At 36.9% G+C, this 27,610-nt stretch overlaps 2 protein-coding genes and 1 pseudogene across 4 annotated transcripts in view; 2 read left to right on the top strand and 1 right to left on the bottom strand.

Annotated features, from left to right (window-relative positions):
• The window catches only part of LOC106768127, a 61,848-nt gene extending 56,406 nt beyond the window's left edge, over nucleotides 1–5,442 (bottom strand). For both annotated transcript variants that reach the window (XM_014653088.2, XM_014653087.2), the window contains exons 1-5: nucleotides 4,952–5,442; nucleotides 3,706–3,783; nucleotides 3,371–3,480; nucleotides 3,083–3,176; nucleotides 1,268–1,311 (exon numbers count right to left, since the gene is read on the bottom strand). In XM_014653088.2, coding sequence (XP_014508574.1) covers nucleotides 1,268–1,311; nucleotides 3,083–3,176; nucleotides 3,371–3,480; nucleotides 3,706–3,783; nucleotides 4,952–5,042 — 417 coding nt within the window. In that variant the 5' untranslated portion in view covers nucleotides 5,043–5,442. The remainder of the gene's footprint in view (nucleotides 1–1,267; nucleotides 1,312–3,082; nucleotides 3,177–3,370; nucleotides 3,481–3,705; nucleotides 3,784–4,951) is intronic.
• Nucleotides 5,443–14,735: 9,293 nt separating this feature from the next.
• LOC106766408 lies at nucleotides 14,736–20,796 on the top strand (annotated as a pseudogene).
• Nucleotides 20,797–23,131: 2,335 nt separating this feature from the next.
• Nucleotides 23,132–26,361, top strand: LOC106766999 (FHA domain-containing protein At4g14490). Of its 2 annotated transcripts, none has more exons than XR_002668689.1 (2): nucleotides 23,132–24,807; nucleotides 26,071–26,361. XR_002668689.1 is itself a non-coding variant. In XM_014651806.2 (2 exons), exon 1 carries the CDS (start codon nucleotides 23,208–23,210, stop codon nucleotides 24,516–24,518), a length of 1,311 nt encoding a protein of 436 aa, XP_014507292.1. In that variant the 5' UTR covers nucleotides 23,132–23,207; the 3' UTR covers nucleotides 24,519–24,545; nucleotides 24,719–25,119. The 2 variants fall into 2 exon arrangements, 1 of the variants encoding a protein (XP_014507292.1); XM_014651806.2 differs by lacking the exon at nucleotides 26,071–26,361 and having other exon boundaries at nucleotides 23,132–24,545; nucleotides 24,719–25,119.
• The last annotated feature ends 1,249 nt before the right edge of the window (nucleotides 26,362–27,610 follow it).

The following is a 27,610-nucleotide window of genomic DNA, read 5'->3' on the forward strand; positions in this document are numbered from 1 at the left end:
GTTTATATTTCTTATTTGTATTTTGGGCTTAGCCCATATTTCTTCTATTATAAATAGAGAACCCTATGTGTGTATTTAACACAAGGGAGATTTTTCCTAATCTTCTTCCTATTTCATAAAGCAAAACAGAAGTCTTATCCAATACAGCCATATGAAGTTTATTAATACTAGAAGATAAACTTAGAAACCATTCCTACGCCCTTTCGTAGCAATAAGAGTGCTTCAAATAGAGGTAGTCATTGACATGGTACATCATGTGACCAAGTATTTTGGTTCTTGCTACCTACATTATTCTTAAAAAATCAAGTTTAAAAACAGATATGATTCTACATATATATACATATTCTCCATTCCAATATTTTGAAAAATAAACCAGAAATTTAACTGGTAAAGACACTAGATCAAGGTTTAATGGTTCAACCAATGTTGTCAAATTCGCAAGTATACTCCTAAACCGGCATGATATTGGGAGTTTCGGTGACCAAGCAAGCAAACTTGGGGGCCAATACAGAGATTTTACAAACTGTCGCTAGATCATGATTTTGCTTGCAAAATTGGATGATTGTCAGTCAAATTGATAATGAACTGAGTCTGTGTGGACTTGGTTTTTTTAACACAAATAAATAATCAAATCATATTCAGCTTTTTGGGTTGGGTTCATTTACCCAACTTTAGAGTTTAAAAAACACAAGCCTATTACTGGTAGGGATCACAAACGTGAATCAGAACCGTATATGCATCTCTGCAAACACAACAGCAACGTCCACCATTGCTCTCCAGTTGCCGCCGATGGCCACCAACAACCCTCATATCACTGTCACAGGCCAGCGTCAACACTCATATCACCCTCACTGACCCTCCCATTACTCTCCAAACACTCCCATCATTATTGTTGACACTCCCATTACCATCCTTGTCGTTGAAGCTCACATTACGTCTGACATCATTGAAGCTCCCATCAACTTAACCAAAACTCCAATTGCTGCCACCAACACTTCTTCGCAATAGCCAACTGTTGAGGGCATAACCAAACTGGTTGCTAGTTTGACTGGTTGGCCCAATGGTTCAAAAAATGCTCTATCCACACTTTAAGAAAATTGAATGAGGGGCGCATTGCAAATGAAAATCATTCCTGACATGTACCAAATAACACAACCTTACAGGAGCTTGGTCCTTGACACCTAGGACAAACTACACTAGATTGATATGAACAGACTAGCCTAGGCAGAAACAATAATAATACCTAGAGAAAAAAGAAATATGGTACCTTTGTAGTGACATGAGAAATGAACGATTGTCCAGCTTGACTACCTGCAGAAAAAAATTATTAATAAAATCCAAATATAGAAATACTTCACCCAAATATTAGGTTGACTAGGACATGGATTAGCACATGAAAACAGGTCAAAAGTTGAAATTTAATCGTGTGGAAGATTATTAAATTCTCAAAGGTTTGTTAGAAAGAAGAGAGGAAAGTAAAAAACCATTAGAGGATACTGTATCCTACTATCCTCTGTAGCAAAATATGCAACAAAAAAAAACATTTGCTCCCAAATCATTGTTTTATCGGGATTGAAAACCAAACAAACAGATTAGCCAATAAATAATAAAGATTCATGATCTCAATCTTGTCTATATAACATATGTATTGGTGATAGGAAACCTTCAATTGAAGGGGTGAAAGAAATGAGAAAAAAAAAATTGTAAGAAATATTATTTCTCCGTAATCTTCCAAACATACAAGAAAAACAAAGGAAATTACTTCCTTTCTCACAGGGCTTACCATGTTCTAAAAAACCTACAATTTCTCTCCCCTTCAAACAACTGAATATAAAGGTTTTCCACCAGGACTGTCCCACTAACCAACAGGTGTTCCCCTAACTGCAACCTCTGTTCCCAACTGAAACAGCTGCCCTACAGCTACCAAACAACTCAAAACTACATTAATTTCTACTTTTTCTTCGACAGTACACTCTCCACTCCCTCTCTTTATTCTCCACTCTATCAATTGATCACTAGGCATCCCTCCCTGCCACTAAGTAGAGAAGGAGGGCCTGCTAAGTTTGGGGCTAAGCAAATGCATGAATTGAATTATTCTGAAATTGAATTTTAAAGAGGAATCAACAGAACTGAACTAAATAGTATAATGGTAATAACATCGTGGTTTGAGTGAATTGAATCAAATTAAATTATTCTAAATTGTTTTAGAATTGCTTGAACTATCCGAATTGTTTGAATTATTACCAATGCACATCTTAATTTAGAATAGATTTTCCAATCTCATAAGTTACAGTCCAGTTTAGTTCAAACCGTTCTATTTACGAACAATTTAATCGTTAAAAATCAAACTAGTATAACAATTCCGTTTAGTTATTTTAAACAATTCAGTTTTTTAATACAAGTCAATTCAGAATTCATTTAGTTCAGCTCAAATATTTTTGAAAGCCCAAGATGTTTTTTGTATAAATGAAGAAATTGAAATTCATTCACTAACATGAGCTAAGCTTAATAAAAGTCCTTAAAAATATTCATTGCTAAAATATGTTGGAATTGAGAAGGAAACTTACCACGGAAAAATGGAAAAGGATGTCAATGTTAATTGTTATTTATTAAGTAAACAATAAAAACGAGCCCAATGGTAGATATAAGTAACCTTAGCCCAAGAAGCAGAAAGGTTGTTTACAGGATATGAACCCATGAGTCAGGTCTCTAAGGCTCAACCGAACTTATGTTATGTAATGAATATGAAAAAAAAAAAAAATCCCAACAGATAAAAAATTAGGCTTCAATATGTAAAGGCAGTGTAGCCACAGGCAGAGGGAGAAAGAGCTTATCAAGAACTTAGACCTTAAGAATTGATATCATACAGAAGAAAATTTCAGTTTTTACTTCTTTAGAAAAAGCTGCAAACACTTCTTGAGGCCTTCCATTCAACTTATAAATAAATTCCCTATCTCTCAAATCAAGGTTTGATACAATCCAAATCCTTATTGGAGCCTGACAAATAATTTGCCTTCTTACATAGAAAATAAATAAAATATATTTGAACATAAATGCTTCAAATCGAAGTAAAATGGCTTACCGCACACGCGTCTGGACAATTTTCCCAACTCTGCTGCTGCTAGCTTCGCCTTTTTTCCAGCAAATTCTCTTTTTTCAACAGCATCAGCACTCCACTATTACAACAGCATAGAATAGCTAATAAAGACTACAATAAATAAAGTATATAACAAGATGTTTGACTACAAATGACAACTAATAATCAAAAATTCCTTTACTGTGTTTTTTTCTTTAATGGTTACAAGTCATTGGTTATAGGTTGCTTTTGAAAAAAGAAGCTTGAACACAGAATGCTGGAATTAAGACGTACCTCTTGATCACCTCGCTGTGATGCAGAAATAAAGACATCCTCTAAAATTATTATAATGGGGTCCCAAGGCTTTTTCCATGGAATTTTTATGCTTAACTTTCCAACTCGACCTAGCCAAATTTTCAAGCTATGTTAGGAAAGAAAAAATAGTTCCGACAAGGATTTTCCTACCCCCTTATTTCAATCAACCACTTTATCAGAAAAAATAAAAAACACAACAGCATAATTATAAATAGAAGACAAAGAGAATGGAATATTAAAACAGGTCCAGATTTTTAATGGAAATGAGCTGTATTTGTTTATTATATGTTTCTAGAAGGATGAGTTTGCTATACCTTGTTTTAGTGCAAAGGGAAGCTGGAGATAATCAAATGCATCAAGTATCAGCTCCACATTCTCCAGTAGTACTTCCTCTGAGCAAGAATAAATGTCAGCTCAAATCAGTTATCCAAAATTCTTAATTTAAAGTGCAAGCATTTATGATTAAAAAGATTAGTAAAATGCAATAGTATAGCCAAATGGAAGCACATCATGCATTTAGTCAAACTTATTTATCAAACTGTGAATCCCCATGCTAATTTTTTAAATTATTTATCATAATTTGTATTAAATCATAAGACGAATGACAACGAAAACCAACTTCAAGTATATTATTTAGATGATACAGTGTTCGATGTAATAATTTTAGACTATAAATAGATGGAAAATACTTAAACTTAAGTCTCATAAAATAAAATTATTAGCTATATCTGAGTTGTTATATCCTCTATTTTGAAAGAATGGAAACGAAGCAATTAACAGCTAAATAAAGTGCACCAATTGAATGAATGAATGAGTGACAAATGAAGTAGTGGAAAGTGGACTAATTAAAATTTAATTGTGCTCCTTCAATTCCTTTTCATATGACAATTTAAGTTTACATGACTATTCAATTTCTTTCATGAGAATAGCTGAACGAAAAGTAAAAAAGAAAAGGTGATGAATTGTTGATTCGTATCAAGGATGCAAATATTCATGCACCGTAAATACGCTGACCTTTCTCCTTAATCAAACATGCATAACTACTGAAATTCAAAATGCCTGTGAAGTTGAAAAATCTCACAAAAAAGCATTTACATATAGGAAAGTTTACATCCTTTCACCACTGAGAGACTGGCAGTATGCAATAGCGCTAACTTTGATTCACAGACTGACAGAACCAACAACTAAACCTACAAGTGCTATCAGTTTGAACAGCTCAGCGCATCATAAAGACTCATCAGTACCAATTTTTGAAATCAAAGAGGTCCTTCAACAACCTTAAAAACAGAAATTCAGCTTTTCCAAAGGGTAATTTGGCGTCAAAGTTATACAATGAGGCAATATTTTGTTGAAAATATTGTTAGAGGACCAAATAAATATTATTGGAAGTCCAAACTGAGTTTCCACTGAAACCAACTTCACAAGAATGAGGGGCAGCAGCAATGGCGTCAACGTAAACACTAGGGTAATTCTAACACGCACTAACATACTCCTAAAAGGTTAGTATCAAAACAATAGGAAATATAATTACTAAAGAAGCACAACGAGCAAATCACGTACCGAGCCTAATCTTCAGTTGCTCTTTCTGGATATCTTTGAAATATCGTCCCAGGTAACCCAGAAGCAACTGATGAACCAATCCTTCAAACATTGCTGGAGAATTATCTTGGCAGTTGCAACATTAATATCTTAGTTTGATTTCACTCACATCAAACACAAATCGAATATGGTATTATAGATTTTCTCGTTTGATATCGTTGTGGGCAGAGGAAGGTAGCAGGGAGAGAAAAGAGGGGGAGCGAAGCCAGTGCGAGTTTCGAATAGAATAGAATGGAATACGCTACTTTTTTTTCTTTTATATTTTTTCTTTTTCTTTTTTGTAGGGTTTTTTTGAGTTTTCATGGTAGGAGTGACATGTCACTGGTGCTGGAACCCCGCGTTGGTGGAGGCGGGTAGGGAAATGGTAAAATATTTCAACCATTTACCTTCTATGAGAGATGTTTAAAAATGTTCTTTTATTCGATAAATAATTTTTGTTTTTTATCTAATTTGTATTGAAATTCGTATAAATATTTTTTTAATTTAAATCATTTTTTAATTGTTGTTATTGATAAATAAAGGAATGTATGGTAAAATTAGATGACAAAAGGGGCTTGTCATTAGTTTCTTAAAAATCGAGTAAGCCGAGTTGACTCATGTAATAGATACAAAACTTCCATTTAATAATCACTAATTTTTAAAAACAAGTTGAAATACCATATAAAACACTTTAGACCTTGTTTGTCTTCAAACAAGTCTCAAAATCTAAACTAACAAGCATATATACATAAAAAGGTTGATTCATGATTTGAATTTATTGGTCGTTTCCTCTCTAAACAACGTAAGATAGAAAAACACAATTGTTTCGTCCATTTTCATTAATCATAGTACAAGTTTTCATAGAGTTAAGTCAATGTTGAGTTTTATGGACATGATATGTGCTTGTGCAAGATAAAACCTCTCATGTATAGTGTTTCACTCATCACAATGATATTTGGCTCTTTCTAGACCTTGTATCCCATCTTATGATTACTTCCTATACCAAACTTCCATGATATCACGGAGCCCTTTTACAAGCTTGTAATGAGGTTTGGCTGCAAAGGATTTCATGGTTTTTGAATGACAACAAAACTCGCTAGTAAAAGATGAGAAATTAATAGTGTTTAATGAGTTTATTTTTCTCTCTTTCGGCTTTTCTTGAAGCCTTGACAGATTAGCTCTTTCCATTTCTCAAGCCTAGTGTTTTACATTTCTTTTTTCATGCACATGTTTTTGGTCATGATCTTTTTCTGCTTTTCAATTGGTGCTTATTGAAACCTCTTTTCTTTCCTGAAGTTTTTGAGTTACAGGCTCTTTTTCGAATGATTTCCTGCTTATGGATTCTGTCTAGCCTCCTTTGTTTGTCCAAGGATCGCGTAACACTTAGTTCCTCATCTTTTTATAGTGAAAAGGTCGTTGAAATCTGTTTTTAGGCTAAGGGTGTGTGTTTTGAAAAGGCTTTGCTAATATTAAGGTATTGTGACTATCCTCCTTTTCCAACCAAAAACTTTTTATCTGGTATACAAAGAAGTTGTTCTAGCTACTCAACATTAACATCTCACATCATGTTATGAAATTCTGTCTGCTCCTCTTTGGATATCATCATAGGTTTATCAAGATACCTCCTTATGGTTTCTCAATCGTAGGAAACCTTCTTTCCTCTAACCTAAGAGGACTTATTCTTCTCGAAAGGTTGGATTGGGTATCCATTGGTTCAAAATCATCTTACTATCAGTTTAATATAGTATTCCTTTGGCGTTGCTAACTCATTATAGTGACGATTCTCTAATGCTCTTTGGAAATCATCTTGTTCTCCCTCCAACACTTTAGAATCACTCATTCAACAAAAATTCACATTCAAATGGAAATTCATAAAGAAGGGTGTTCAAGCCATAGACTTAGGCTTGAGCGAACCCTAATGCATGAACAAAGAGTTAGAAAAAAATGAAACATTCATGCTATATTTATAGGGTATATGTAGAGAAGAAAGTTGGAATGATGAGAGTAAGAGAATTCAAGAATGTGAAGATTTGAGGGGTTCTAAAGGTTTTTTAGAGGGTTTGAGAGTGAGTGGGCTGGTAAAGTGAGTAGTGCCATTTTAAATGAAAATTTTTATATAAGGATTAGAATTTTAAAGTTCAATTTTTTAAGGATCTGGACACGTGTCATCATTTTATTGGTCTATTTGAATTTGTATTTAAAAAAAATATTTGAAACGGACTAATCACAAACTACTACGTATGCGTTGTCAAAAAATTGTTAAAAAAATATTGTTTAAAGAACTTTTTCCATTTTTTAAACCCATTGTTTCTCACCCGTGACAGGCGGCTTGAGTGCCAATTCTATCGCCTGAGTCATATGCTCTGCCAAGAATTTTCTCAATTTTGAAAACTCATTCATTGTCAAATTTTTGTGAATTCCTTCATAATGCTCTAGTATTGTATGATCTTATATGTTCTCTAATGATGCAAACATTATGCTCATGATGATAGGATATGAATCTACTCATGCGGACAAGAAAACAATAAAACAATGTAAACAATTAATGCAGATAATTAAACAACTAATGCAAATAATTAAACAACTAATTTTAAATCAATAAAACAGTGTCAGAGTTGGGATGCCTCCCAGTAGTGCTTTTTTTAACGTCTTTAGCTGGACACCTTATTAATCATGATTTGTCTTGTGGGGTTTTGGTGGTGAATTTGCCAAGATTTCCACCTTGATACTTCTTTAACCTTTGCCCATTCAGTGTCCAACTTCTCTTTGCCTTTAAATCTTCAATTTCAAATACCACATATGGCTTCACATTCTTGGCTATAAATGGCCTAGACCATTTAGACTTCAAGGAACAATCTTAATCTAAAATTATAGAGTAGGACAAGTTAATTTGGCATAAACTCCCATTTTAGAATCTTTTTTATCATTGTAGGCATTCACTTTGGAGGAGCTATTGAGGGGCTTGTATGTTGGACCATATGGGAAGATGGGGTGAAATCCTACCTTTGGTGAAGTTCACATATAATAACAGCTTCCATGCCAGCATAGGAATAGCATCGTATGAGGCTTTATATGGGAGAAAGTGTAGGACATCTTTATGTTGGTACCAAGATGGAGAAGTAGTCACGTTAGGCCCTGAATTATTACAACAAACAACAGAGAAGGTTAAGCTGATACAAGAAAGGATGTGAGTAACTTAGAGTAGATAAAAGTCTTATGTAGACAAAAGGAGGAGACCTCTAGAATTCGAGGTAGGAGATCCTGTGTTCCTTAGTGTTTTACAAACAATAGATATGGGAAGAGCTATCATCCAAGAAGTTGTCTCGAAAATTTCTTAGACCTTTTGCAACCATTAAAAGAATTGAACCCGTAACGTATGAGATTGTGCTACCACCTCAATTAGTGAATTTGAACAATGTGTCTCACGTGTCGCAGCTAAGGAAGTATGTGTCGAGTCCATATTGTTAGAAATGTAAATCTAGAATCACAACTGATTTAACTGTCTAAATGACAGCTTTCATTGACGTATATATATAGCTATTCTCAATAAGAAAAATAATTGTTTTTCACAATTCTCTGTTTTTACCTCCTCTGTAATACACACTGTCACTGTCATTCAATTGCTACGCTGCCACTCTAACATTGGTATTTAGAGCTTACAGGTTGTCGAACCTGGGGAGTGCTTTCAAGGAAGAATTTTTGCAACAAAGAAAGTCACGTTGAGAATATGGCAGGGCTGATACAGAATAGCCTACCTGTGTTTGATGGCAAGAACTTTGAAGATTGGTGCGTAAAAATGGATGTCATCCTGGGGTTCCATGAAATTGACGAAATTGTCAAATATGGGTTTAAAGAACTTGCAAAGACCGCTACAAAAGAAGAAAAGAAAGCGAACAAAGAGAACAAAAAATTGTATTGCAAGGCGCGCATGATCTTGCATCAATGCATTTTAGCAACGATTTTCCAAAAGGTATCCAAGGCTAAGACAGCAAAGGAAACCTGGGAAATTCTACAGGATGGGTATGGAACTGCAGGTAATATAAAGGAGGTTAAACTACAATCCCTGAGACGACAGTATGAGCTTTTAAACATGGGAGAGCACGAAACAATCCAAGGTTACATCGGCAGAATCCAAGTGATTGTTAATGCAATGCGGACCTGCGACAAGATCAACAAGGACAAAAAGATCGTTCACAAGATTTTGCGTACGTTGACACCTCAATATGATTACATAGTTGTGGCAATTGTGGAAAGCCGAGACCTTGAAAAGATGAAGGTGGAGGAATTACAAAACTCGCTGGAAGCTCACGAACAGAGATTGTTGGAAAGGAAAGTCGCGGAACAAGATGCGATCCAGATTAGCCAAGCATTGCAAGCCAAGGTGCAAAAGGGTCGTGGATTCGGCAGAGGTAGAGACAGAACACGAGGTGGTCATGGAGGCAGAAACGGAGGAAGATCCGCTAATAATTCGGAACAGAACAAAGATCTTGAAAGCAATGAACATGGAAGTTGCAGAGGCAGGGGAAAGTCAAGAGGAAGAGGCGGTAAAAGAAATACTGACAAAAGAGGTATACAATGCTATACATGCAACAAATTTGGTCATTACTCAAGTGAGTGTTGGCACAATGAAGACAATAAGAAAGAAAAAGGTGGTGAGGTGAATCTTGCCAAAGAAGAAAATACCTCAGATTCAGATCATGTGGCACTGATGAACATTGTTGTGGGTAAAAGACAAGAAACACGTGGTGATTCTATGCATAGTGCGTTTGACAATACTAGAGTCAAGTATCACAGAAATAAGAGAAACTCTTCTGGAAACGATCATGTGTCATTGTCTGGAGGACCGAGACGTGCAGAGGAACATGTGTCATTGCTCGAAGACACAAACCTTACAGAGGAACAGGTGTCGATGGAAGTTGTCCCAAAAGAAAGACGTGTCACATCTCTAAATAAAGATGTGTCATTAGCCGGGGTAACAAATTACACATAGGAGGATATGTTGTGGTATCTCGACTCAGCGTGCTCTAATCATATGACTGGGAATCGAAAGTGGTTGATCGATTTGGACACGGGTGTGAAGAGTATGATACGCTTCGCCGATGACAGTTTCGTAAGAGCTGAAGGCACAGGTAAGGTACTGATTGCACGCAAGGATGGAAGACCAGTTTACATGCACAATGTTCTTTATGTTCCTACTATGAAAAGCAACCTTATTAGTCTTTGCCAGTTGCACGAGAAAGGATATATGATGAGTCGATATTTTATTGACTGCACTTAGTTTATTGTACCGAATTTAATCAGGGAATCGTGCTTAAATGTCCGGTATTTTCCCGTTTCTGCTAATTGTGCTTAATTTGACCGGAAATTCGAATTTTAATTAATTTGAATTTTCTGAGCTAATTATTTGCATTATTATTTTCAGGGAAAAATTTGGAAATATAATTTTGGACATATTGAGGGTTATCACACAATTCAAAACTCTCTACATAGAAGTGTGGATAACAAGAAGGGCAGTATGGGGATTTTACCCTTTTGGGCTTATGGGAATGGAGGTGTGGATTTCATATTTGGTGGTGCACATGGAAAAGAGAACATATTGTTCTGCAGCACATGCCAAGGCTGATTCATTTATTTGATAAAAGAAGGAGGCACATGTGCTAATTTTGAAGGCTGAAATGGTGAGGGGGTGACGTCCATGTGATAACTCCACGGCCCAACAATTTGATGCGGTCCAGCTTGGGAAAAAGGGTGTGATCCGTGAGCAATGGGGGTGCAAACGGTGAGATGGCAGCAGCAGCCCACACGGTGCAGCAGCGTTCCAACCTTCATGCGTCAAGCAGAGGTGCACACGGAAGAAGTCCAGCAGCTTGAGATCCTCACGGACTTCATGTTTTCCTTGCTGCTTGTCCACGTCCAACATTCTTATTCATCCAGCAACTCCTTGTCCAGCAGATTGGAGGTGCAAAAGGAAGAAACATCCAGCACGGGCAGCCATGAGCGTCACGGATCCAACAACTTCCATCAACACGGTCCAGCACCAATTCTGCATGGAAGCACTGCTGCAGCCCACATTTCAACCAGCAACGTGTCAAGCCTCCACATTCACGATCCAATATCGAAGTAGATGGTGCAGCAGCTTGAAGAAGCCTAACACATCACGTGGCAGCAAGGCCCTATCTTGGAATACAGCACATGAAGGTGGTGCAGCAGTCTGGTCCATTATGCAATTTTATAGAGCTTCACGGCACTTCACACTCCATCGTTCAGCAGCCCAGCATCAACTCTTCCTCCACGCACACTGCAGCACGGCCTTCATCACGTCCAAGCTTAAAAGGAGGTGCAACAAGTTACACCCGAGAGAAGCAGCTGGAGCCCCACCAATTCTCCATCCAGCAACACATCTTCAAGTCACGACCCAAGCTCCATGTTGCAGCAGGAGCTCCTCATTCACTCACAACTCAGCAGCATTTGGCAATGCTTAAGAAGTTGCAGCACGCTCATGGCCCAACTTGACGATCCAACATTCATCTTCACACGTCCGGCACATGGAGCAAAGGTGGCATCACATTTAACTTGGAGAGGACTTACGTCCACGACCCTGGTGCACAAGAGAAGTGAAGGAGGGGTGCAAACAGAAAAGCATTTAACAGCAGCAAGCATCAACGCTTCAGCAGCTGGTCCAGCAGCCCACGTGCATCGAGAATTCTCCACACGGTTTGGGCAGCAACTTGGTAGGTGACGCTAGAATTTAAGGAAGAGACTGTTACATTGCTAAGACACGGAACCCTAGGGGATATTCCGAGGAGCCGCCACACACAGACTTTGCATAGGGGAGGAGATTATGATCACAAAATGGAGGGTGATGTTGTTTGAAGAAGAGAGTTTCGGTTGAAGGGCTGCAACGTTTTTAGAGAGCTTTGGACATTTCTTTTCTAGGAGCATTTTTTTTTCTTCTTTGAACGATGTTGATACTCTTGAACTGTGGTTGAATGAATGAATCATGTTTCTGTTTTCTTTGCTGCAGCATTTATTTATTTTTTTTCTTTAAAGTTTGTATTTGAATGAAAGAGCTGCAGCCGTTGCTTGTTTTGTTTGAAATGATGTTCTCTTTTCTTTTCAAATGCATTTGTACGTTGGTTGAGTTTGAGTGCACAAGTGTTCATTGCTTCATCTTTATTGACTTTCATTTACCTTGGGAAGCTCACGGACGTCCAGCATGAGTCTCCAAGTGTGGTCTTCTTATTTTACATTACAATTCAAGACTTGACCGTGTAATTGTGGCATTGCTTTCTACTTGTTCAAATGCATTCACATTGAAGACCGTGCTCATTGAAAATGTTCAGCATTTCTTTTCTCTTTCTACATTTCTACCCTTCATTTAATACTTTGTCTTTGCACTTTTTAGGATAGCATCTACCTATCTAGCTATAATGTACCTTTTTCTTCCCTTTTTGCTTAATTGTTGCACTTGCATTGATTTCTTTCATTCCATTGTCACGCAAATTTTGAAGCAATTCTTGTGAATGAGCTAGCATTTTATTTTACTTTAATTTTTTTTATCTTATTTGGTTGTGTTTAATTTACATGCATTTTAATTTAATTTAATTCTCGTTTCAAAAATCTTCAACCCCTCCATTGTGTTAGACCTGATTCTGAACCGCAAAATTGGTCCTTGGGAGACGACCTAGGGGTCACATTCCTAGTTATACTGCATTTCTTATTATGCAATCAAATTTGTATGGGCCGCGACACCCATCAATATACCATGAAGATGGAAGAAGGGCATATCAAGGTGTTTGACAAAAAGCAACGAATGATACTCAAATCCCCTATAGCCAATAATCGCACATTTCGTGTAAACCTGAACACTGTAGAGATTCAGTGTATGAAAGCTACAAACATAGAAGAAAATTGGTTGTGGCATTATCGCTATGGACATCTAAACTTTAGAAGTCTGATGCAACTTAAAGAGAAAAAGCTTGTGAGTGGAATCTGTGCAATTGAGGCACCTAAGCAAGTCTGTGAAAGTTGTACTATGGGAAAACAAACACGTTCTGTATTCAATAAGCATGCTCTCAAAAGGGCGAGACAATTACTAGAAGTGATATATGTTGACCTGTGTGGACCATTTGACATATCTTCTCTACGAGGTAACAAATACTTTCTATTGGTTGTAGATGAGTTTTCTAGAAAACTTTGGGTTTATTTGTTAAAAGAAAAATGTGAAACTTACACCAACTTTATCAATTTTTGTACCATGGCCGAGAGACAATCGGGCAAGAAGATCAAGATATTTCATACTGATGGAGGAGGTGAATTCAACTCAAGAGATATGGCAAGGTTCTGCACTGGAAAAGGAATAATACATGAAGTCACAACCCCCTATACACCACAACATAACAGTCTAGCTGAAAGGAGAAACCGTATGCTTCTCGACATGGTCAGATGTATGATCAAAGGAAGAGATCTTCTGCGGTATCTATGGGGAGAAGCAGTCTCGACTGCTACATATCTGCTAAACATAAGCCCAACTAAGGTATTGCCAAGCAGCACCCCAAAGGAAGCATGGTCAGCGAACAAACCTGACGTACGACATTTGAAGATTTTTGGATCCATTTGTTACAAGCATGTTCCAAGTGAATTGAGAAAGAAACTGGATGACAGAAGTGAATTAGTAGGGATGTGATTGTTGATGAATCTACTCTATTCAAGTGGAATGGTGGTGAGCATAGCACAGATAAATCGGATGACACTTCTAGTACAGTGATTACAACTCTGTTGGATGAGAAAAATCCTGACCAAACCGAATCAACAACTGCCACTGAAAGTGTCAATACTAGACGCTCACAGAGGACACGATTTCCATCAACAAGGCTTACAAATCATGAATTATTCAGAGATAATGAGATTACAGACACAGGTGATTTGGTACATCATGCTTTACTTGCAGGTACAGAGTCTATAACTTGGGAACAAGCTATCAAGGATGATAAATGGAGAGAAGTTATGATTGAGGAATTGACTTCTATAGAGAAAAACAAAACGTGGACGTTGGTGAATTTGCCTGACTATAAGAAAACTATTGAAGTAAAATGGATATTCAAAACGAAATACAAACCTGATGGGAAGATAGCAAAGTTGAAAGCTAGATTGGTTGCCAAAGGATTCTTGCAGCAACCTGGGATTGACTTCACAGATGTATACGCCCCTGTAGCTAGATGGGAAACGATGAGGATCGTGGTTGCAATTGCCAACTCAAACAATTGGAGCATCAACCAGATGGATGTTAAATCTGCATTCCTCAATGGTCCCCTCGAAGAAGAGGTTTACGTATGCCAACCACCTGGTTTCATCAAGAAAGGTCATGAAATGAAGGTATTTAAACTCAATAAAGCTCTATATGGTCTTCGTCAAGCACCAAGGGCGGGGAACAAGCATATTGACTCATTACTCATCAGGTATGGATTCAATAAATGTGTTGTAGAATATGGAATATATGTCAAATTGTGTGAACAAGCAGGTACCTTGCTAGTATGTTTAAACGTGGATAACCTGTTGGTCACGGGGAGCTCAGTGCAAGAGATCGAAAACTTCAAAGTGAAGATGAAGAATGACTTGGAGATGACAGACCTTGGCGTTCTGGGATACTTCCTTGGATTATAATTTATTCAAACCAAAGAAGGAGTACATATGAATCAAAGGAAATATATCATCGAAACTCTGGAGAGGTTCAAGTTGAAAAGAATTTGTTCCTGTCATTGCCAACATGAAGCTCTCGCTGCAGCAAGAAGAAAGCAAAGTTGATGCAACGCTGTACAAACAAATAGTTGGGACATTGCGTTACATTTGTAGCAGCAGACCAGACATAAGCTTTGGAGTGGGTCTCATTAGCCGGTACATGCAGGATCCCAGACAGTCACACATGGCAGCTACAAAGCACATCCTCAGATACTTAAAAGGTACAAATGACTACGGTATTTACTTCCCTAAGAAAACTGACGTTTCAACAAACATTTTGGATGCATGGTGTGATGCTGATTGGAGCGGAGACCAAGTAGATAGAAAGAGCACTTACGGGTACCTATTCAAGCTAATGGGAGCTCCTGTTTCATGGTGTTCAAGGAAGCAGTCAGATGTTGCACTTTCCTCATGCGAAGCAGAGTACATTTCTGCAGCTGAAACTGCCTGTCAAAGCACATGGATTAAAGCCATATTACATGAACTAAAGATCGAACATCACAGACCAACATGTTTAAGAATAGACAACAAATCTACTATCAATCTAGCCAAGAATCCAATATCCATGGACGTAGCAAGCATATCGAAACAAAGTACCACTATCTCAGAGAACGTGTGAGCAAAGGAAAATTGGAACTGATATACTGCAATACAAATGAACAGGAAGCTGACATTTTTACAAAAGCCTTGCGGCAGAATAAGTTCGAAAAACTCAGAAGCTCAATTGGAGTCAAAGCTCTTAGTGATTTAGATTTAAGAGGGAGTGTTAAAAATGTAAATCTAGAATCACAACTGATTTAACTGTCTGAATGACAACTTTCATTGGTGTATATATACTGCTATTCTCAATAAGAAAAATAATCGTTTTTCACAATTCTCTGTTTTTACCTCCTCTGTAATACACACTGTCACTGTCATTCAATTGCTACGCTGCCACTCTAATAGATATCACGTACTGGAAGTGGATGACGTTCAAGTCAAAGAAGATTTATCTTTAGATGTCAAAGTTGTATGAATTTTGAATCATCAGACTAAACAACTGAGAGGAAAGAGCGTTCACACAGTGAAAGTGTTCTGGAATGAAAATACACAACAGATGACTTGGGAATTAGAAGATGATGTGAGGAAGACCTACCTTTATCTATTCTCTTAATAACCACAATTTTGTAGGACGTAAATTTGTGGTAAGGGAGAATTTAAGATCCAAAATAAATACGATAAGATGTTTTATTCTATTTTTTTCCCAAGTGATGTAAAATTCAATTAATAAGAATTCCTTGTTGTATGTAAGCATTTGTGCATTTATATGTTTAAGATGTTACTCTATTATTTTACTCATTCTGTTAAATTACAACGGAATGTAGGTATTTTTATTTTACACTCTACAATAGATCTACAATACATGTTATGACTACACGTTTTCTCTAAACACTTGAATGTTTGGGTGTGATTTTTAGAGTATACCTCTCAAGCTCTTTTGTTCTCATTTTTTTAATGATTTTTAAAGTATACCTTTGGAGGAACCATGAAATGTAAGTTAGACTTTTATATTTAGGGACTACACCTTATTTTATTCTTCTATAAGCTAAACTTCTTTGTGCAATATTTTTGTTTTTTCGTTAATGGAAACAATAGCTTATCCTTCCCTTCCTCTATCACGTGAAATTTTGTTCCTTTTCCTCCACACACAGTTGTTATTTACTTTCCACCATACCACCGTAACACTGATGAAGGTTGAAAAATAGTTATTTTCATATGTCATTATAGACCTAATTACGCCTTTTACTACTTAGAATGAGTTTAGAATCAAGCAAAACTCAATAAATGAGTCTGTAGAGAGTCAAAAGTTGTTTTTAGCGATATTATGCTTGTTTTGCATTGTTTTGTAGCATTTCTAAGAAAATGAAGAATGAAGTTGAAGATAAAGGTCGTAGACTCAAGAAAAGAGAAGAAAATTGAAGATTTGAAGAGTCGACGCACTGCCCGGCGGCAACTTACACCGCCGGGCGGTCCAGGGAGAGGAGGAGGCACTGGTGTTGGCGTTGGGCGTTTTTTAGGGAAACCGCCGAGCGGTTTTGAGGGTAACCGTCGGGCGGTGACCCTTACCGCCGGGCGATGACCCTTACCGTCGGGCAATGACCCTTACCGCCGGGCGGTGACCCTTACCGCTGGACTTGGGCTTGTTTTCTGTTGCGCTCCTCACCTATAAATACCCCTATTTCGAGTTCAGAGTCATTCTTTTGACAGGGGAGGACGACCAGACCTAATTTTGCTCTCTGGAGAGGATCTCTTGGATGCTTAGGCTCCTTTTCATCTTTTCTAGGGTTTGCTTTTCCATTCTTCTTCCATTTTTCATCTAGTTTCACCATGAAAATGGTGAACTAAACCCTATTGTTTTTGGGGGAAACAATGTAATCTTTTGATACTCTCTTATATTGAAACTCTTGATTATTTATATGGTTTTCATATGTTTTGATTGTTAATTGTTGGGTTCTCATCTGTGCTTAATGCTTTTATCGTTTAACTCATTTGATAACTGTTGTTTGTCTTTATTGATACAGGGACGTACAGTAATGTCATGAACTAGTGAGTAATTTCTTGATTCTCCAATATCACCTAGGGATAGGGGTATGCCGATCAATTGTGTTTAACTTCTACTCTATAATGTTGTATTAATTGCTAGGGGAGGCTAGGGATAGCAAGCCAGTAATTAATATTAGGCTCTTTTCACCGAGGGATCGGGTTAAGGGTAGGCTAAGAAAGTTGCATGACAATTAATTAATCAAACTAATAATTCAAGAGGAGTTAATAAGAGAGAGCGAATTAGATGAAATTGTAAACCCCCAACAACTCCATTCATCCATTGTTTTCTTTTGTCAATTGAATCAATCTCTTTTGCATGTTAATATTTTTGTTCTTAAATCAAATTATTAATTTTTATTTTCAAGTCTTATTATTTTAATTCACGTGAACGAGAAAGCCTTTCGAGTCTCTTGGGAAGAACGATATTGGGTTTTACCAATTATATTACTTGAACGATTTGGTACACTTGTCAATCTGTCAACAAGCACCTTGACCTTCTTGGCTTCATACACCAATAGAAACAAAACATATGCCAGACATTGAAATGAAACTACGGGAGACATTGAAGAAGATAGGTTCCTCCCTTTGTGAAGATATTAGACACTTAGGCGGCTGACTATAAAGATAAAAGCTTTGGCCTCTTCCATAATGAAACTTAAGCAACCAAAATTAGCAGATCTTGCTGAACTGGAGGTAAGGGAGCTAATCTCTATCTTGATCATATGGGAGCTAATCTCTATCTAGATCATATGAGATTACCTTGATGTTTGTTCTGAAAATGTTGTCTAGTCATGATGTTGCAGAAGCTATAGGGCAGTGTCATTTTTCTGGCTTGTTCTTGTTGCATCTTGTAAATTCTGCTGAGATGCATGTCATATGCTTGTTGTTGATTATGTGAAATATGAATAAGTGATGAACTTGGCTGTCAAAAGAAGATTTACTGCACATTTTCTGTTGAGTATAATTTCTTGAGCCATGACATGCTAAACCGTTTCCAAAAGAGAATAGAGGAGAGGAAAACCATCTTGTCTTAGAAACCACGAAGGCTATCTCAACTTCGGCCATACCGTTTTGTTTACTAACTTTTAAATTGGACACTGTACTTTGGTTTCTCTTATAACTTTAAGCATCACTTTATCAGATGGATCATGCTTCATGTATTCAAATTTGTCTTCACTCGTTAATTTTTTGAAAGCTATCTTACCTTATCTCTAGAAGCCACCAAATGGATGCTTTATTAGCCATTACGGACTGCATCAAATGTCATAGTGCACAGAAATTGTAATTTTTTAGGCTTGATCATGCTTTAATGTTGTTTCTTCGCATCTTATTCTCCTTTTAAGTCAAGGCATTAGTTTGACCGCGTGATCCACTTCCAGTACGTAATTTTTTAGGCTCATCATGCTTTAATGCGTTTAGATCATTTATACCATGTTGTCTTGTCATCTACTTATATAAAGAAAAAAAATTCACGGATGTACTTGTGCACAAATTGTCGTTGTTTGGTTACCTTATAATACATATTGTACGGTATGATATCTGGGACGAGCGGTTACGAAGAATAGCCGATTAGTTATGTGAAACATTATATCTATGTTGGGCCAATTCTTATTATTGGGCTTGTAGTTCACTAGAATCAAAGATATCTTATTAAAGATATTGAAAATAAAATAATATCTTATTAAAGTTGTTTATTAGTAACCAGGTAAAACTGTTTATATTATCTTCTGTTTATATTTTATTGGGCATATAATAATCTATAAATAGAGAGCCAGGATCTCAAGCCAGGTTGTTCTAATCACACTCTGATTACATTTCCAATACACACAGAAACCTTACACTCTACTCTCTTATACTGAGAATCATCAACTTAAGAATCAAGGTTCTTCTACTATTCGCCTAACTTGGGCGACAGAGTGTTTTTTGCAAGTACCTCCTCCTCGGTCAGAACTTGAAGGAGAATGAGCGTCAGGATCCAAAAAGAGCGAACAATCAAAATTCAGGAAGAGCGAGCAACTCAGGTCAGTCTCTCGGTCCCTAAAATTTACACCGAAACACATATGAATATTAATATTCTAGGTGCCTAATTTTCTTTTTTCATGGAACCTTACATTTTGATGTCAGACGGTCAGTATGGATTCCACTTATCCTTTATGTATTAACTGTCCAAGGAATAGACTAGAGTGTGATGACTTTTTCTATTTTCGTGTAAGCTTGTACTGACTGATCAAATTTTTCCTAGGCTACTTAATGTGGATAAAAGACGTCTAAAGATGAAGAAGGTCAGAACTATCAAGGAACCAAGACATCTAAAGATGAAGATTCCCAGTTTGCGTCATAATTGTCGGAGTTGGCATCATGGGCAGCGCCACCGCCTACTACGCCACCACACGCAGTCTCAAGGCCCTTCTCCTTAAGCAATTCGACTTCCTCCACCACCGTGGTTCTTCCCACGACAAATCCCGTACAATTCGCGTCACCTACACCCAAAAACAATACTATCCTTTGGTCATGGAGTCTTCCAACCTTTGGCAAGAGGTCGAGGCCAAGTAGGCTACCAGGTATATTTCAAGGCCCAACACTTCGACATGGGTCCCTCTCACGATCCCACAATCCGCTCCATCGTCGACTACTGTCAGACCCATGCCATGCCCTTCCAACTCCTCTATCGTCGCCAGATTACGGAGAAATTCGCCGACCACATCAACATCCCGGAGGATTAGGTGGGTATCTCCAACGAGTATGACGACGCCATCAAGCCAAGCAGTGGCCATGTTCCAGACATTGACCTACAAAAATGGCGTCGTCTTGGTGGACAAAGCCAAGGTGGTGGAAATAAAGAAAAGCAAAGAGTGAGAGGGCATGGAAATTTTTTGCGCAAGCGGTAAGAGATTTTGCAGTAAAAAGTGTGTGATAACTTCGGACACGTCGACACAGAAATTAGTTAAAACGGTTAGCGGGTTGAACTTCTCATAGTGCCCTGTGGAGACGCACGTTTGTTAATGGAGAATAAAAGAGGGAAGGAGGAGAATAAAAGAGGGAAGAAGGAGAAATTCGAGATAGGAACCGACTTCCCTACGTTTGCGTCCTTTAGGGATACCTACATTTACGAAACCCCAATGTTAGAATTTTTGGGGTTGATTAAGGTGGGGTGCACGGTGGGAAACATGCAACTTGACAAGAGGTCGTGGGGTCTGACAATGGTGATGGAGGAGTTGAAAAAGTAGGTGAGAGAAAGGTTGATGGGCATGGTTAATTCTAGTGAGCCTATGATAAAACAGTCTTGCATGTACTCAATGACATCGGACGAAGATTTCATCATTGATTTCTTGGATGGTGAGATTGGAGAGGACATGGTGATTGGAGGCGGATTTTTAGATCACGACTTCAAGATGGCTTCAATTATTGAAAGGATCTTGACGGAGCTTGTGGCTAATGGGGAAGCCAAAGGAGTTTATCTCAAACATTTGAGGATTGATAGATTCAGGATAACCTCACAGATTTAGGTATCTGCATTAATTTATCTGTCACATATCACATTATCACATTATCAGATAAATTAGATAAATTAATGCAGATACCTAAATCTTTGAGGTTATCCTGAATCTATCAATTCTAAAAGGTTTAAACCTCTTTTTGGTCCCTAAGTTATGAGCGGATGTTCAATTTAGTCCCCGCTTTTAAAAATGTAAACCTTTGGTTCCTAAGTTATAAAAAATGTATCAAATGAGTCATTTTTTGATGTTCATGGTCAAAGTACAAAGAGCCATCTAAAATGCTGTTATTATTAGGAAACAAATCAGAGCAATCTAAATATGTAACAGTTGTTAAGAAACTACCAAAAACAGTATTTCAAGTCAAAAAAGGACTCATTTGATACATTTTTTATAACTTAGGGACCAAAGATTTACATTTTTAAAAACGGGGACTAAACTGAACATCCACTTATAACTTAAGGACCAAAAAGAGGTTTAAACCATTCTAAAATGTTTGAGATTAACTCCTTTGGCTTCCTCATCAGCCACAAACTCTGTCAAGATCCTTCAAATAACCAGAGCCATTTTGAAGTCGTGACCTGAAAGTTTGCCTCCAATCACCACGTCCTTTCCGATGTCATTGAAATCAATGATGAAATCCTTGTCCGATGTCATTGAGTACATGCAAGACTATTTCATCACAGACTCACTAGAATCAACCATGCCCATCAACCTTTCTCTCACCTACTTTTTCAATTCCTCCATCACTGTTGCTGGACCCCAAGACCTCTTGTCAGGTTGCATGTTTCCCACTGTGCACCCCCACCTTAATCAACCCCGAAAACTCTAACATTGGGGTTACGTAAATGTAAGTGTCCCCAAAGGACGCAAACGTATTCCTATCTCGAATTTCTCCTCCTCCCCTCTTTTATTCTTCAGCAACAAACGTGCATCTCCACAGGGCACTATGAGGAGTTCAACCTACTAATCGTTTAAACTAATTTCTGTGTCGATGCGCCCATGATTATCACACACTTTTTACCGCAAAATCTCTTACCGCTTGCATGGAAAACTTCCACGCCCTCTCACTCTTAGCTTTTCTTTATTTCCACTTCCACCACCTTGGCTTTATCCACCAAGATGACGCCATTTTTGTAGGCCAATGTTTGGAACATGGCCTGCTTGGCTTGATGATGCCAACATACTCATTCGAGATACCCATCCAATCCTCTAAAATGTCAATGCGGCCCATAAATTTCTCCGCAACCTGACGGCGACAGAGGAATTGGAAGGGTATGGCGTGGGTCTGGCAATAGTCGACCACGGAGCGGATCGTGGGATCATGAAGGGAATCATGTCGAAGTGTTGGACTTGAAATATATCCGGTAGTCCACTTGGGCCTCTACCTCTTGCCAGAAGTTATAAGACTCCGTGACCAAAATTTTTGGTTATAAGTGACGCGGATTGAGAAGAATTCGCCGTGGGAGAACCATGGTGTTGGAGGAAGTCGAATTGCTCTAGAAGAAGGCCCAGAGATCTCGTTCGGCGGTATAATAGGCAGTGACGCTGCCCATGCTAGCTCCAACGATTATGATGTCAAAGTGGGAATTTCCATATTTGATACTCTCTCGCACTCACTGCAAAATGCTACTTAGCGCTAGATACCTATATATAGGGTAGATTCCTCTCTTCACCTACAATCTATTTTTTTCTCTCTTCTTTTTTCTTCTCCTTTCTTTTGACTCTGTTCTAATCCTAACACAAGATTACATTCATAATAAATAATAACTATTTTCAATAAATTTATAAAAAATATTTATATTTAATTTTATAATTATAATAAATATAATCTATACTTATACAAAGATGATACTTTTGTACACAATTTTTATTTACATTTTATTTTTTATAATTATTAACTGATCTTTTTTAAAATACAATTAACTATTTTTTTAGAAATAACTATTATTTTAAAATATTTTATATAAAACTGTTACGGTTTCTCTTTTTTCCTTTTTTATTATATTTATAGTTTGTTTCTAATAGTAACATTTAATTATTTTTTATTATTTTCATTATTTTTATCTTATATATTAACTTAATTAATTTATAAATATTTAAAAAATACAAATATACATAACGAAAACGATTTTGTTTATATTATTAATAATACTAATTTTATTATCATAAAAAAATATACACATACTTATAATATAATATATAAGTTAAAAGTTTAATTTTAAATTTTAATCGGATTTAAGTACACTACAAACATTTTGATATTTACCTGTTATTTTTTAATCTTAATATTAATTATATCCACGTAAAAATAGAATGTTTAAAATAATGGTTTGAATAATTTTGAAGTTGGCCTGGGCGGGAGAAGAGTGTGGTGAGTGTTTTGTTTGTGCAGATTCACTCAATCACTTAGCCACTTTGAAATGGAGGAAGAAGCTTCGATTCTGCGACTGGAAATTCTGCAAGGCCCTCGCCAAGGCGAAACCCTAGACTTCAAACCCGGATCCGCTGTCCGAATTGGGCGGGTCGTGAAGGGCAACACCCTCCCTATTAAGGACCCTGGTATCTCCTCCAAACACCTCTCCATTCTCAACGAATCTGGCAAATGGATCCTCCGCGACCTAGACTCCTCAAACGGCACCGTTTTGGACACTTCACATATTCCCCCGAACACTCCCATCGCTCTCCACCACGACTCCACCATCAAGATCGGAGAATTCACCTCCATCCACGTCATCTTTCTCCCTTCCCAACAACAACAACACGCTCTACCCCCCAGACGGAACCCCACGCGCCGCGGTCGAGCCAATCCGGCTCCAGCTCCGGTTCCGGCTCCTTCTCAGCCGGTTAAGCGACGCGGCCGAGAAAATGGTAGGGGAGTGAAGGATGGGGATAAGAGTCAGGTTCAGAGCGTTGATGAAAACGAGGCGAGTGTAGTGGACGTGGAATCTGAATGGGTGGATCCTCCAGCGAGGGTTACGCGGAAGTCGCACAGAGGACGGAGTGTGGTTAAAGAATCGAGTATTGATAATTTGATTCTTGCGGAGAAGGTGGAGGAACATAAGGATACGCGGAATCCGAGTTTGGTTGTGGTTTCTGTTTCCAGTGATGATGGTTTGGATAATCCAGTGGTGGAGGAACCGAAGAAAGGGCGTCGAACACGGAATTCGAAGAACACGCGTGGAGTGGCTGCCAAAATTGAGAATGTTGAGAAGAAGACGAAGATGGGTGTTGCTGAAAAGAGGGAATTGGATAAGGAATCGAGTGTTGATATTTTGATTCTTGCGGAGAAGGTGGAGGAGCAGAAGAGTGCGCGGAATCCGAGTCTGGCTGTGGTTTCTGTTTCCGGTGATGATAATTTGGATAATCCGGTGGTGGAGGAACCGAAAAAAGCGCGCGGGACACGGAATTCGAAGAACACGCGTGGAGTGACTGCGAAAACTGGGAATGTTGAGAAGAAGACAAAGATGGTTGTTGCTGGAGAGAGGGAATTGGATGAAGATGGTGAAGATGGGAATGGTGGGAAAGAGGCTTGTGATTGGAAGGAAAAGGGGAATTCGAATGAAGATGATAGGAATTGGCCTGATTTGAATAAGATGACACTTGGTGAGTGGCTTGACTTCTTGGAAGTTCACTTCCCCAAACAGATAATAGATGAAACAGAAAAGATGTTTGATTCGATGACTCAAACAGCTGAGAGACTCCTCGAGTACATCGCAGAGAGGCAAGGATAAAATGGCACTTGAGAGATAGGCCAAAATGTTAGTTTCCTTGTCGACTTTACTAGTTTATTTAACTTGTTTTATTTGTAAGTATTCTTACACAGGGCATGGTCTTCACAAGTTTAGTTCCTATTGCACTGGCGGTTTTTCTGTCACAGAGACATATCTATTACATTTCAAGCTGCTTAATGGAATTTTGTTTCTATTCTTAGATATGGTTTGAGGACTGCTATTGTATGAACTGCACTGGCTGAGGATCTTGTGTAGGGTTTTAGTTAGAGAGCAGCTTTTCACGAACCAGGTAGAAAGGCTATTTCTTGGGAAGAGTGAGATCCCTATATTAATTTGTATCAGTGTTGTATACTGTGTTATTATAAATATCAAATTGCAACTGTGTTCTCAACAAATCAAATAGACTTGCTCAACTGCCTCTATATTTTTATTTATCTAGTGAGTTGAGTGAATTTTGTCCCTGTGCTCTAGTTTCAGTGTCTTTGCATTACGGAGATACACATTATCTGTTGATTGACACCTACAACTTCATATATTGCTTTTCGTATACATTTGATGAGTTGCAAAATGTTTGGTACAGTGAAATGAAATCCTATATCTGCAGCAGACTAAACATGTATGTTTAGTTGTACATTTTTTATTCGGTGAAAAAGAAGTGTATGCTGATCTAAAATACTTGAATTTGGGTTTTATATATAAATTCCATCATTTCAATAATGGTAGGTTTGCTTTATTACATATATTTGTTTTAATCTTTAAAATATTACCTTATGTTATTCAGGGCCAACTAAAAGCTTTTAAACTTCATATTATGATACTTTTGATGTCCCTGTTCCTTTGCTATCATATAATAAGCCTTTTTCTATGGCGTGTTTGATTTGTATCGTGAACTGTTTTCATTGCTCACACGAGAATTTATTGTAACCTGTTTCTTTAGTCAAAATTGCTTGGAGGTTGTAATTTGTAATTAAACCAGTTGCGTGCAAACTTATTTGTCATAGAAGTACGGTAACTGTATGCTAGTGGTGCGTGCGGAGTAGTAAGAAAAAACATTCCACACATCTATATCTGTCATTTATTCAACGTGATTGATTGTAAATGTAATTTGCTGAGATACTAAGAAGTTATGGTTAGTAACTTAATTTATAATAAATTTTAGTTTCTTATGCTCCAAGCTTACTTTCAAACACCACTGGCAGAGTGTTAAGGATAAGTATTACCATTTCCATCTTTCTTTTATTGTTTTACTTAACTAAATTGTTGTTTGATATAGTCAAGGGGTTTTTTGAAGAAGCTATGACAAGTGTGCCCTCTCCAGTTATTTTTATTAATTTAGTTACAATTGATGAAGTCTAAATATACTGAGTTGTCTGAGATATGACTAATACGTGTTTTGTGGAAAATTCTACCACCAATTATATGAAAGTCTGGCTACAAGACTTTGTATTAATTAAAATTCTTCTTTGTTGATTTTGAAACATATTATATTGCTTTTAGGTGTGTGATTATATAGTAATCTGATTTCTGTATGTGTATTTATACTTCGATACAGTCTAATTTTTGGAGTTATACAAAATCCCTATCATTTCTCATTCTCAAGTTGTCCAAAGATATGATGGACTGGAAGCATCGGGTAATGCTCGAGTTATGTTGCAGAGGATTTGTTATGTAATCATACCCACCACCCACCAGGTGGAAGGTTATCATGCCATTGCCGTCTGGTAGTGTTCTGCATAATTCAGATGACCCTTTGTTGAGACCCGAGACTCCATGAAATTTTAGTGTCAAGTGTTTTATGCATTAGAGGAGTATGCAAAACTTGAACTATTATTTTGTTATAGCTTGATAATTGTTATTAATGAAGAACCTTACATTTTTTAGATGTACAATTTGATGATTTATAGTTTATTTCTAGTTTGCTTGTGATCAGTTTTGAATTTCCTGTTTTGATACTCCTTTGTTTTTCTTGTTCAGATCGTATTTTAATTTATTTTGCTTTCTTGAGTGTTTGCTAGAAGAATCCTCTGATTTCCGTTTTATATTTCCCTTTTTAAATCTATATGATATAAAGCATTTGAATTATGTTATATCATGAGCTATTTTAAGATTTTACCAAGTATCTTAATTTTTTTCTTGTCATCACTTTCTCGCTCCATCTTATAGATTTGTTTTGGTTCTTGTTTAAAAGTTCCATTGAGTCCCTTGAAAGTTATTCTCCTTTCGTTCATATGTTAGAAATGACTGAACTTTTTTGGAAAAATCATTTTGGAATTTTGATTTTTATTTCGGAAACATGTTCGGATAGGGAGGAGATTGCAGTTATGTATTGAAAGTTGTTGACTTTTTTTTACAAGAATAGGATGTAGAGAGAAAAATAGATTTTTTTTTTCAAAAATGTTAAAATTAACTTATATCTTAATTAAAATGTTTTTTTTATAAATTAATTATGTATAAATTAATTTTCAGATAAAAGAAGTTCATTTTAGTTTTTTATTTTATTTTTATCTCTTACATGAAAAAGTTTTTTAAGCATGCCTAAGGAAAATAGCGGAAAATATTCTATTAACAAATTTCAATTCATTGTGAATTATATTTGAAGTTTAAATACATTATCCCCTTTAAAAAATCCTAACATTATTTCATACCTTTGGTAAACCATGCAAAAGGCTAAAATATATTATTTGATTTGAAATTAGTATAACGAATATCTCATATTCTTTCATATTTGTATGCTATGTAGAAGACTAAATACATTGGTAACTTTAAAATTGATTTATATACTTTTAATCAGTACAAAACAATATGTATAAGCGTATCATTTAAGAGTGTCCAAGGTTTTTATACATCAAATCTTGTATACAATTACTAGTACAAAAACAACTTATTACATCGATTATTTTTTACCTTTAACGACACATTTGAGTCCGACATAATAGTAGGAGACGTAAATTTTACATCGAATATTATCAGGTGACGTTATTCGAACTTCTTTATGTCGAATATATAGGTACTTGATGTAAAGTTAACGTCTTTTATAAAGACTGACGTTACGGTACATCGAATAGTATAGAGTGTGACGTCCAATATTTGAA

Source organism: Vigna radiata, chromosome 7 (genome assembly GCF_000741045.1).
Source record: "Vigna radiata var. radiata cultivar VC1973A chromosome 7, Vradiata_ver6, whole genome shotgun sequence".
In the NCBI taxonomy this organism is placed as follows: domain Eukaryota; kingdom Viridiplantae; phylum Streptophyta; class Magnoliopsida; order Fabales; family Fabaceae; genus Vigna; species Vigna radiata.

Bases quoted from the DNA above. Each gene is read 5' to 3' on its own strand.
- LOC106766999 (XM_014651806.2), top strand. From the start codon at position 23,208: ATGGAGGAAGAAGCTTCGATTCTGCGACTGGAAATTCTGCAAGGCCCT.